The 12,018-nt window shown below is 53.9% G+C and overlaps 1 protein-coding gene across 4 annotated transcripts in view; it reads left to right on the top strand.

Moving 5' to 3' along the window:
• MYO7B (myosin VIIB) overlaps positions 1–12,018 on the top strand; it is a 102,155-nt gene that overhangs the window by 46,044 nt on the left and 44,093 nt on the right. For all 4 annotated transcript variants that reach the window (XR_015149087.1, XM_086362323.1, XM_086362320.1 and 1 more), the window contains exons 13-18: positions 1,477–1,687; positions 2,268–2,403; positions 6,666–6,829; positions 8,978–9,115; positions 10,942–11,094; positions 11,639–11,737. Coding sequence is in view for 3 of the 4 variants with exons in the window: in XM_086362323.1 (XP_086218449.1) it covers positions 1,477–1,687; positions 2,268–2,403; positions 6,666–6,829; positions 8,978–9,115; positions 10,942–11,094; positions 11,639–11,737 (901 nt within the window). In the remaining variant the exon portion in view is untranslated. The remainder of the gene's footprint in view (positions 1–1,476; positions 1,688–2,267; positions 2,404–6,665; positions 6,830–8,977; positions 9,116–10,941; positions 11,095–11,638; positions 11,738–12,018) is intronic.

Here is a 12,018-nt window from a genome sequence, read left to right on the forward strand (position 1 = left end):
TCAGGAAGATCCCCTAGGGGAGGAAATGGCAACTCACTCCAGTATCCTTGCCTGGAAAATCCCATGGACAGAGGAGCCTGACAGGCTACAGGCCAAAGGATCTCAAAGAGTTGGGCGTGACTGAGTGACTGAGCACACAGGCAGTCTGATGACTGCTAGGTGGCCAGTATTCCTGGTCTCCATCCTGAGTTCCCTCAGGGCTCATTGTCCGGGGTGGCTGCAATCGCTGATGGCTACAGCATCACTCCACGATGTCCAGGCAGTGTGTTAACTCTCTTGGGTTAACAGACCTGAACAACCAGCCTGAGGAACCATAAGGTTTTGCATAAATGGGCAACCCATCCTGAGGAAGAAATGCCTAAGTGAGACCCAAAGGATGAACCAAAAGAGCAGGTCAGAGAAAGGAGGGTCTCACATGTGTGAAGACTTAGAATTAGAGAAGGGCAGGGCGCCCTGTTGGAGAAGGAGCTGGCAACTCACTCCAGTATTCTTGCCTGGAGAATTCCATGAACAAGAGGAGCCTAGCAGGCTATAGTCCATGGGGTCACAAAGAGTCAGACATGGCTGAGCGACTATCACTCACAGAGTCCCCTGCGTCCATTCCCTGGCTGTGTTGGGCAGGCTTTCCACTGTGTCACTGTCTGTCTGGATCATGAAAATAATGGGAGCTCAGGTCCACAAGGATTCAAGGCAGGGGGAGAGCAGGTCCCTGCTCTGCACGTCCGAAACCTCTGTCTGGTGGCCACAGAGAATGGTTGGAGGGGTGAGGCTGGAGGCAGAGAGAGCCATGAGGCGGTTGTTATTGCACTCCAGGTGAGAAAGAGGGTGACCTGGATTAAGGGAGCAGCAGTGGGAGTGAAAAGAAGTAAACAGGTTAGGCGCTGTGTTGGAGAGAGCGCAGCCGGACTTTGGCAACGGGTTGGAGTTGGGAACGAGGGAGAGGTGTCAGGTATGACGGCCTGGTTTCTGACCTGAGCTGGGGTGATGAGTGGAGGGGCCATTTCAGGAGGTGAAATGGAGCCCAGGAGGAAGAGCGAGTGGGAGGACTCGGGGAGGGGAAAGGGGTATGTCTGACTGATGCAAAGGAGCCCAGCCATCAATGACGGGTCTCCAGAAGCTTGTCTTAATACCCAAGCCACTTGCCCATGGGGCAGGGTGGCTACTGGACCCTTGGCCCCCAGAGATTGTCTCCATGTCAGGACAGCCTAGTTTGGCAGAGGATCCTGCTGGGGACCTTATGGAGTCAAAGTCAGGGCTTGATGCTAAGTGCAGCCTCCATATTTCTCTGAATCTGTTTGCTGTGGGATGGAGGAGGGGATGGAGGCGGAGGCAGGGGAAGAGGGAGGCTATCTGTCGGCCTGTATGGTGTTTGGGGGTGTGCTCTGTGGGTACACATGTGTGGGGCTGTGTGCCAGGGGTTGGCTGCAGTGGCAGCCAGGCCAACCTTGCCCCCCTGGGGCGGTGCTGCGCCTGCAGCTTCGAGCAGCTCTGCATCAACCTGGCCAACGAGCACCTGCAGCAGCTGTTCGTGCAGCACGTGTTCACCGTGGAGCAGGAGGAGTACCGCGCGGAGAGCATCGCCTGGGACTACATTCACTACACCGACAACCGGCCCACCCTGGACCTGCTGGCCCTCAAGCCCATGAGCATCATCTCCCTCCTGGATGAGGAGAGCCGCTTCCCACAGGTGCCCTGGGCCCGCCCACCTCGGGGGAGACCCCTTGCCTGGGAAACTCCACTGCCCGGAAACCGCGGGGGCTGGCAGAGGAGCCCCCGCCTTCCAGCCTCCCTCTCCCTCAAGGCTCGCCTCCTGGAGGAAGGCACCTGAGTCCGCCCTCACTTCTGCTCCTCAGCATAGATTATTTAGATTCAGGAACACACCCCCAGAGAGGGCTGGTTGAGCCTTGTGGGCCAAGGGCTGCATGGAGTGCAAGACGAGGCAACACTTTCCTTCTTGCTTTGGGGGACTCTGCATGTCTCTGGGGAGATGGACTCTCAGGGAGTCAGTAAGAGCTCTGATCCAGAGAAAAGAGATGCTCTGCTCCCGGGGAAGGCTACAGCCAGCGAGCTGGCAGCCTCTCGTCCTGCCTCGGCCCTCACTCAGGGAACAAGCCCCTGCCCCTGACACATCCTCTTGCTGTCTGTAGAAAGGCCCTCAGTCATTCTGAACCCAGTTGCTTTACCCTTTGAGGGAGCCCCTGAGACCTGGGGGTGTACCCAGTGGCTGGGCTGTGGGTCCTCGGCCCATAGGGCATCCATTCTTCCAGGGGACAGATACCACCTTGCTGCAAAAACTGAAGAGTGTCCACGCTAACAACAAAGGCTTCCTGCAGCCCAAGAACATCCACGATGCCCAATTTGGCATTGCCCACTTTGCTGGCGAGGTACACTACCATGTAGAAGGTAGGTGAAGCTCCTCTCCACAGTCCCTTCCTTCCAAATCTGGAGCACCCCAGGGAGGCCATGGAAAGAAGGCTAGGTCATTTTGCAGAGCCAGCAATGGGACAGAGGGAATGGAATGGACCAGGCATGTATGTTTGTGTTTTGTTTTGTTGGTAATAGTTCTACTGAGAGATAATTCACATCCATAGAATTCACTCATTTGAAGTCTACAACTCAATGGTTTTTTAGTATATTCATAGACTTACGTAGCTGTTGCCACAATTTTAGAACATTTACATCACCCCTCAAAAGAAATCCCCACTAGGGACTTCCCTGGCAGTCCAAAGGTTAAGACTCCATTCTTGCGTTCAGAAAAACAAAAGGAACTCCCATTAGCAGTCTTTCTTCATTGCTTCCTAATTCTCCCCAACCCCAGCAACTGCTAACTTCGGTCTCTGTGGATTTGCCTGTTCTGGACATTTCACATAAACAGAATCGTGCATCGTGCGGCCTTTGTGACTGGCTTCTTTCACTTGGCATGGCGTTTTCAAGGTTCATTCACACTGTAGCGTGTTTCTGTACTGGTTCTTCACACTGCATACAACGGTCCGCAGCACAGATATGCCACTTTCTGTTTATCCCTTCATCAACTGATGGATGTTTTTGGCCATTATGAGTAATGCTGCTATTAACACTCATGTACAAGTTTTTATGTGGACATACGTTTTCACTTCCTTGGGACACATACCTAAGAGAGGAATTGCTGGGTCATGTGGTATTTCTATTTAACTTTTGGGATAAGCACCAAACTGTTTTTCAAAGTGGCCGCACCATTTTACATTCCCATTAGCAATGTATGCAGTTTCCAATTCCTACAGCTCCTTACCAACACATGTTAATTGTTTTCTTTTTTATTGTAATTACCTCATCAGATATAGAATTTGCAAATATTTTCTCCTCTTCTTTGGGATATCTTTTCACTCTCTTGGTAGTGAAAGTGTATATGTGGAGATAAGGTCAGGCATGTTTTTAAAGATTTTATTTATCTAGTGGCGGTGCTGGGTCTTCATTGCTGCACGTGGGCTTTCTCTGGCTGTGGCAAGCAGGGGGTCCTCTCCAGTTGCAGTGTGGTGTGAGGGCTTCTCAGTGTGGGGGCTTCTCTTGTTGCGGAGCACAGGCTCTAGGGAGCAAGGGCTTCAGTAGCTGCGGCACTAGGGCTCAGTAGCTGTGGCCTGTGGGCCCTAGAGCTCACAAGCCCTGGTAGTTGTGGTGCTTGGGCTTAATTGCCCCATAGCGTTTGGGATCTCCCTGGACCCTGGATATAACCCATGTCTCCTGCATTGACAGGTGGATTCTTAACCACTTGACCACCAAGGAAGTCCCAAGCCTAGTTTTGATTAGAGAAATAAGGGGCTGAGGTGGTCAAGCTGCTGGTGTGCTTAGAAAAATGGGAGAGGTGGCCAGTGGGTGCTGTGATCAGGAAAATGAGGCGGGAAGCCAGAGGGTGACTCTGTGTGGCTTGTAAGGAGAACTGAGGAGCTACTGTGGTCTAACTGGAAACTTGGAGTCAGGGATGCTCCAAGTACACTTTTCAGGTGGAGGGACAAGGCAGCAGGAGGGGCTGCTGTTTTCACATGGAGGAAGGGAGGTGTTCCGAGACCAGGGGATTATTTCTGTTGGAGAAATGAGGAGGTAAGGGGGGGCTCCTTTATAACTCCCACCAGATCCTGGCTTTGGGGCTTTTCCGAAAGGGGGAGCCCAGAGCTAGTGGGACTTCAGAATTCCAGAACACAGAGACACTGAGCACATCAACCTCCGTGGGCTACTCAAGGCCAAGTTTTAGTTTTTGAAGTGAACTGCAACTTCCATGTATGCTAAGAGTAAGGTTGCTTCTTTCTAGGCTTTCGGAGCACAGAATTCCATTAATGCTCCTGGAAACTGAGCCTGCTGGGTGTTTTTCAGTGCTCTGCTATCTTCATGACCTAAGCTCATTACTCTGTCTTTTGGCGGGGATGGGGTGGGGGAGGTTTGGGCCCAGGTGTGCCTCAATCATCCCCCCAAAAGCACCTGGGGCTGGGAGGCTCTGTCTAAGCCTGGAAGGGCACAGGGTAACATCACGTGCCTGCTCGCCCCGTCTGCAGAAGGCTGTCTTCCAGCATAGGGCTGAGAGAGGGGCTTATGTGCCAGCCTCCTCTTCAGGTGGCCCTGGAGCCTGGGAAAGCAAGCTTGTTGTCACCACACTCAGCTTGGTGAGGGCGGCTCGGTTTGAGCTCTTGGTCCAGTCTTCCCCTCTCATAGCACCTGCTGGCAGAGAGGGAATCAAGCTTCCTCTTCCACCATTGACATGGCCTTCCCAGACCCCACACGAGGCTGTGCAGGCATGCACAGAGCACCCCACTAAAAAGGGGTGACTTAAAGGGAGAAGACAAGTTGGAGTCAGGCGCTTGTGGGGTGCAGCCTTCAGCAGGCCCCCAGTCATCGTCTGGCCTGGTTTTGAGAAGCAGCCGTCCTCTGGCGCCTTCTTCTTGCCGTTCCATGCCCTGCCTCAGACAGGTCCACTCTCTCCCACGGCGGGAGGGAAGATGGGCTGTCCACTCATCCCCAGACGCACGCTGTGTCCCCTGGCCAACACTCCCATAGCAACGTTCCACAAATAGATACAGGGATTCATTTTCTCACGGTCCCAGAGGCCAGGAGTCCAAGACAAACGTCAGCAGGACTGGAGCCTTCTGAAGTCTCTCCCTGGCGTCTCTCTTGTTCCCATGCGTGTCTGTGTCCTAATCTCCTCTTCTTGTAGCACACCACTCTGACTGGGTTAAGGCCCACCCTAACAGCCTTATTTTACCTCCCTGACCTCTTCAAAGGCCCTCTCTCCACACACATTCTGAGGTACTACGGATTAGAGCTTCAGCATATGGATTTGGGGGGCAAACAGCTCAGCCCATACACAGCCCCCTCCCTAATTTCTAGAGTCTCACTCCTTAAGCTGGAGGGCCCTCCGACTCTAGCATGTTGCTAGAGAAGGGCCTTGGGGCACCCAGGCCCTCAGGGTCTCCTTAGTGAGCGGCAGACATGCTTCATTCCCAAACCTACTGGGTCCAGGCCCACGCATGTGCCTGCACATGTGCATTCACGCAAGTGCTCGCGTGTATGTGCACACACTGCCTGTGGGCACACGTTCAGTTCCAAGACCAATGCAGTTTATACTTATAATGAGGAAAGAAATACATTTTAGGACCTCATAATCAGCAAGTCACCTACCCCTGCCCCCTATCCTTGAAGCCAGGAAGCCAAGTCATGTTTAATTTCTTTCCTTTCCCCATTTTGGGCTTCCAGGAAGAGCAAAGCAGCGATTTCTCCCCCTTGCTGGTTCCACAGGGACATGTGAAGCAGCTGCTCCTTTTCAGACAGGCTGCTGGGGAAGGGTGGGCCTCCCATCAGGAGTGTCCAGATTGCAAGCTCCCTGGACGCAACCAGGTTGCCAGATTTTCAGAAGTTACGGGGCTGGCCAGCCTTCTTCGCTTTCTCCTTTTCCTTCTCTTCTGTTTTGCTCCCTTATGTAGACAAGCGGTTGGCTCAATCAGATTTGCCCAGGGTTCCCCAGAAATTCAGAGCCCTGACGAGAATCCACAGGCTCCACCCTCGGGAGGTCCAAACCGCACAATGATTGCACAGTCCGTCTGCTGTGCTGCTAGTGGGCTCCTACGTGGACGCGGGAGTGACGGTGGGGACTGGGAGGGCCAGGATGTTGAGGGGAAGGGGCTCGCTCCCACCCGTAGTCCACCCGGGGAGCTGCGGCTGACAGAACAGATGGGAAGGCCTCAGGCTTCCCTGAGCTGAATGACAGGGCCCAGGTGAAGGGCCACACGGCGCAGGTGGGAGCCACGTGTGGGTCAGTAGGGCCTCCCGGAATAGATGACGCTCGAGCTGTCCTTGAAGCACAAGCCAGCATTATCCTGGAGGGCTTAGAAGGGAAGAAAGCCCCAGAGATCTCTTGGGGGCCATAGGCCATCAGGAGAGGGGAGACCCATGCGGTGGGGCACAGGTACTAGGGGAGAGGAGACCCCTGGGGTGGGGTGCAAGCTTAAATGAGGGAGTTTGGGGTGGGGATGGTGGGTTGTGGGGGCTGCAGGGTGTGGATGTGACATGACTTGGTGCTGAGCGGAGGCACTGGATGCCAAGACGTGGGGAGATGGAGGTGGGCATGGTGGCCTTCTGCCTGCGCCTCACCCTCCCCTACCCGGTCTGAGCTGGCGGGGGCTGGGGGCTCTGCTTCCCCACAGGCTTCCTGGAGAAGAATCGGGATGTGCTGAACAGGGACATCCTCGCCCTGGTCCACTCCTCCCAAAACAAGTTCCTGCGGGAGATATTTGGGCTGGAGTCGGAGGAAAGCAGGCGGGGCCCTGGAAGCATCGTCCGGGTGAAGTCGAGCAGCCAGCAATTCAAGGTGGGCTCTGGTGGCCCTGCTCTGCCCAGGGCCTGGGGGGCAGACAGGCATGGAGAAGCCCCGCTGCCTGGAGTCTGGGGTGCAGAGGTGACTGCAAAGGGGCTGAGGTACTGTGGGGGTAGTGGCCAGGGGCAGGAGCACGGGGCTCTGCCTGCTTCCAGTGAGCAGTGGTCTCTGTAGGGCTCACTGAGTTTGTTTGTGTTATTTCTTTCTATATTGGTCTCTGTGTATGTTTTATGGGGGGGGGGTGTGGTGTATGTGGTATATGTGTGCTTTGTGTGGTGTCTAGTATGCGTGTGTGTGTGGTATGTAGAGTGTGTGTGTGTGTGTGGTATGTGGGGTACATGTGTGTTTTGTGGGTGTGTGTGTGTGGTAGGTGGGGCGTATGTGTGTGTGTGGTATGTGGGGTACTTGTGTGTTTTGTGGGTGTGTGTGTGGTAGGTGGGATACATGTGTGTTCTGTGGGTGCGTGTGTGTGTGGTAGGTGGAGGGTGTGTGTGTGTGTGGTATGTGGGGTACATGTGTGTTTTGTGGGTGTGTGTGTGTGTGTGGTACGTGGGCTGTGTGTGTGTGGTGTGTGTGTGGTATGTGGGGTACTTGTGTATTCTGTGGGTGTGTGTGTGGTAGGTGGGGTGTGTGTGTGTGTGGTGTGGTGTCTGTGTGATATGTGGGGTACTTGTGTGTTTTGTGGGTGTGTGGGTGTGGGTAGGTGGGGTGTGTGTGTGTGTGGTGTGGTGGCAACAGCGCTGGGCCTGCTGACCAGAGAGGAGGGAGCAGAGAGCCCCTGGTGCTCCTCAGAGCAGCCTAGGACATCCTGGCAGGGTGGGGGTCTCCCTTCACCCCTTAACAGTGACTGTTCCAGAAGAGCCCTGTGGGTCATCTGATGAGGAGCTCCCCCACCCCTGGGCTGGGAGACGGGGTCGGCACACTGGCACAGGAACTGTGGGTGCAGGCATAGGAACCTCCCGCCCCCTACTCCATGCTGTAGTCCACACTGAGGCGCCCCACCCCCACCCCCACAGGAGCTCCTAACACTTTAGTGCCCAGGGCCCACAGCATGACCACATGCAGAGCCAGCCCAGAGAGGCACCAAGGAGCTATGAGGCTTGCAGGAACTACCCAGGTCTGGAACCAGCTGAAGCTGAGCCAGATCCTCTGCCCTCATGGAGCCAGGCTGGACTCCACAGCTGAGGCCGGAGCACAGCCTGGTCCTGGCCCTGTAGGGCCTCCAAGGCATGTCCACAGGTTTCAGGGAGCCGGAACAGGAGGAAAATGCATTATTTTAAACCCAGGAGAATGCTGCCCATTGTTATACCTGCCAGGGATTGCATCCTATTCTCAGAGGCGTTAAACCATGAATTTGAGTCTCCAGACTGATGCAGTTTGTCAGTACATATGTTTGCCAAGCGCATTTGACCTTGGAAAAAGTTTGATCAAGGAGCATCACCAAGATCAGTATGGCACAAAAGCACACACTACTCTTGGCCCAAGGCTTTCCCAGTGGCTTAGCGATAAAGAATCCACCTGCAATGCAGGAGACGCAGGAGACTAGGGTTCAGTCCCTAGGTTGGGAAGATTCCCTGGAGGAGGGCATGGCCACCCACTCCAGTATTCTTGCCTGGGAAATCCCATGGACAGAGGAGCCCGGTGGGCTACAGTCCATGGGTTCACAGAATCGGACGTGACTGAAGTGACTGAGCACCCACTTATGCACTCTTGGCCTGGGTTTTTTGTTTTCTCTTGCATCCATCATTTTAATACATTAAAAAAATACTGTATACATTTACAGTAATGCTTACAATGTACAGTACATAACATTCAAAAAGAGCATACAAAATCTATACAAAAACTGAAAAATGTAGAATGGCAAGGTAAAAATTGACATTGTCTCCTCTCCCTGGTGCATCTCACTCTGGGGTCCCCACTCCTAGACAGGAGGCTTGCCCAGCTCTACTTGCCTCTGGGTTCCCAGTGTCTCCTGGGTGCCTGCACACAGTAGGCACTTGGGGAACCTATGCTAAACGAATGGATGAGCGACTGGATGAATGTAGCCCTGCCCACCTGTGGGACCTCAGCAGAAGCCCTCGCTGTGCCCTGAGTCAGCTGTGCCCTGGACCGAGCTCCACTTGTGCCCTGTGCTCTGTCTAGGCTGCAGACTCCAGCAAGCGGCCTTCCACCTTGGCTGGCCAGTTCAAGCAGTCTCTGGACCAGCTGATGAAAATCCTCACCAATTGCCAGCCCTACTTCGTCCGTTGCATCAAACCTAATGACTACAAGAAGCCGCTGGTAATGAGGGGAGTCTGGGGACCTGCACAGGACGAGGGGAGGTATCTAAGGGAATGAATCTGATGGCATCTGGAGTCATGTCTCTCCTTTCACCAGTGCCTGGGCAGCTTTGAAGCTATCTGCCCCCATTTTACAGATGGGGACACTGAGGCAAGGTGGCCAGTCTAGACCATTTGAAGGTTGGAGACCTTCAAGGCTTTGGATCTCCCAGACCTCAACTGTTTCCACACTGCCATTTGCTTGCCATTGGCCAAGTGTGTTGCTTCTCTGAGCCTCAGTTTTCTCTTCCATAAATTCTGGATCTGCCAGCCTGCGGGGAGCAGCAAGGGTTGCACATGACTTTGTGTGTGTGTGTGTGTGTGTGCGTGTACCATATCTGCATAATTAAGCCACATTCCATAAGGGCAGCAACCAGTACTGTGATTTTAGAGGCTGACACCAACTACTGGTCACCGAGACCTGAGGCCATTAAACCCTTGGAAAGTGACTGTATCTACTTATGTGCTGGGTGGGAGCCTGCTGCCTACCCAGTCCCTGGGATTCCAGCTTGGGAATCCCACCCAGAGACCACAAATTTAAAGGCTTCCAGACATGGGAAGATGCCATCTGAAAGGAGATAAAATGATTTTTTTTTAAATGTCTTATAAAAGAAAAAAATAATATTACATTAAATAAAGTTTCTTTTTTGAAAGTATAAAATTACATGAATTTCAGGCTGGCCCAGGAAATCCAAAATGCATCTTCCTTAAATCACAGTGCACAGATGTTAGATAGTAACAGTGCTCCCAAAGGCCCTCTGCCACAGAGGCTTGTGGGTCATGCTCAGGTCTTGTGGGTGCCCCTGGCTGAAACACCCCTGGGAGACGCAGCTCCTGTGCAGGTATAGGGGAACCCAGGCTGAGGGGCCAGGCAGGCTTAAGGTTGAAACTCTGGCTCTGCCACTTAAGAATATGTCTCTGAGGCTCAGGCACCTCATCTTTAAGTTGGAGCTAAGTGCCCCATCCAGGTAGAGCTGTTGTAAAGATTAAACAAGAAATACCAGGTCCACCAGAAATACTGGACAAACGGAAGAAATCTAGTTGCCCAGGACTGCTGGGTGGTCCTTGACCGCATTAGCAGTTGCCTCGGTGGCCCTCCATGTTTCCAAGTGGGTGACTGCCTGCTGGTAGGCTTGCCAGATTGGAGGGCATGCACCTAGTCCCCAGACACTCCTGGTTCCAGGTGGAGGGGGCCCCTCTAGGGTGCCAGCCATGGCTGAGCCCCCATACCCTTGTGCAAAGCATTGTGACCAAACTCCTCTCCAAATAGCTATCTCTGGAGGATGCAGAGACTAAATCCATTACAATATTTTCTGAGTCTAAGTAGGGAATGTACTTCTTCTTTCCACTAGAGTGGGAGGCATAATGGTGCCCCTGCCGGAAGGACCCCAGGGGCAGTGGTCACCCCAACATTGGCAAGGTCAGGAGGAAACCGTGTTCTTTGGGATCACTGTTTGGGGGCATTTAACAGTATTTTAAATGTGACATATGCAAAAAAATTTTCTATTCCTCATACTCTGCATATCCTGAAAATGAGGGAAATATTTGCTCTTCTTATGGATGTCCCAGTTTGTATGTGATGGACTTTTATCTCCTTGGAAACACTTCCAGGACTTTCAGCGACTTCAACCAAATATCTCTCTTCAGAATAGAATTTTTATGAAACCAAGTGTTTGTTTCGTTCTCCTGCATTTGGGGACAGCGGCAGAAGTGGTGGCTCAGAGCTGGTGGCGAGTGGTGGGGAAGGGGGCGGCCCGTGCTATCAGCCCCTCGCCTCTGAACCCGCAGCTCTTCGACCGGGAGCTGTGCATCCAGCAGCTGCGCTACTCGGGGATGATGGAGACCGTGCACATCCGCAAATCCGGCTTCCCCATCCGCTACTCGTTCGAGGAGTTCTCACAGAGGTTCCGCGTCCTGCTGCCCAGTGCCGTGCGCACGGAGGTGTGTGTCCCCGCAGCCCGGCCGCAGGCCGCAAGACGCGGCGTGCGCATCCTGAAAACCCGGGCGCCTCTGGGAGCCCCCAACCTCCCAGTTCCAAGAGGGCTCAGGGCCCCTTCTTGATGCCCAGGGGCCGAAGCTTTGAAATGACCCCTGTTCCTGCTTCCTTTCTCTGGAGGAGGCTAGCGGCTGAATATGTTGCTTCTAGGAGCAACCAAAGTTTAAAGCAAATACTCCCTTTTAGGGCAGAATGTCACAGAGGTGATGTGTGGTCGTCCTATCCTTCCCCCAAACACTCAGCCATCCTGAAGTTTGGACTGCCCGTGTCCAAGGGCCACACTGAGACCCCACACCCTTGGGGCATTGTGGTATCGTAATCCTCTGGACCCCATCCTTGATCCAGGGTGCTGGGGGCTTGTGCCCTGGCCCAGCAGCCCCTGACGGTGACCCCTGTGGGAGCAGAAAGACCCCGATCCCTACGAAGGCCCTGAGGAGGGACCTCAGCCTCCTGCGTGACTCCACTGAGCCACTCGTTTCCTCCTGTTAGCTCCGAAACAAGTTTCGCCAAATGACCCTGCGCATCGCCGAAAGGTGGCTGGGGACAGATAAAGAATGGAAGATGGGAAAGACCAAGATCTTCCTGAAGGTGAGAACCTGAAGCCTGTGTGGCTGGTCTGGTGCCCGTGGGTGCCTGCTGCATGCCTAGCCCCTGACCTCAAGGAGCCTGGTCGTAGAAAGCTATGCTAGGGGAAAGGGAGGCAGGGAGTCACAGAAAGGGCCCTGCCCAGCCTGCGAAAGCCCGGGCGGCTTCTTAGGAGAGGACGTTTAGGACAAGACCTAAGGAGACAGAGGGGCTGCTTCCAAGCTACTGGGCAAGAGCAAACAGGACCTGAGGGAGGTCTTCCACTGTCCCCCAGCCCTGGAGCA

The sequence above is a fragment of the Bos grunniens genome, chromosome 2, assembly GCF_055505025.1.
Source record: "Bos grunniens cultivar Pamir isolate PY7600 chromosome 2, Bosgru_T2T1.0, whole genome shotgun sequence".
NCBI classification, from domain to species: Eukaryota; Metazoa; Chordata; class Mammalia; order Artiodactyla; family Bovidae; genus Bos; species Bos grunniens.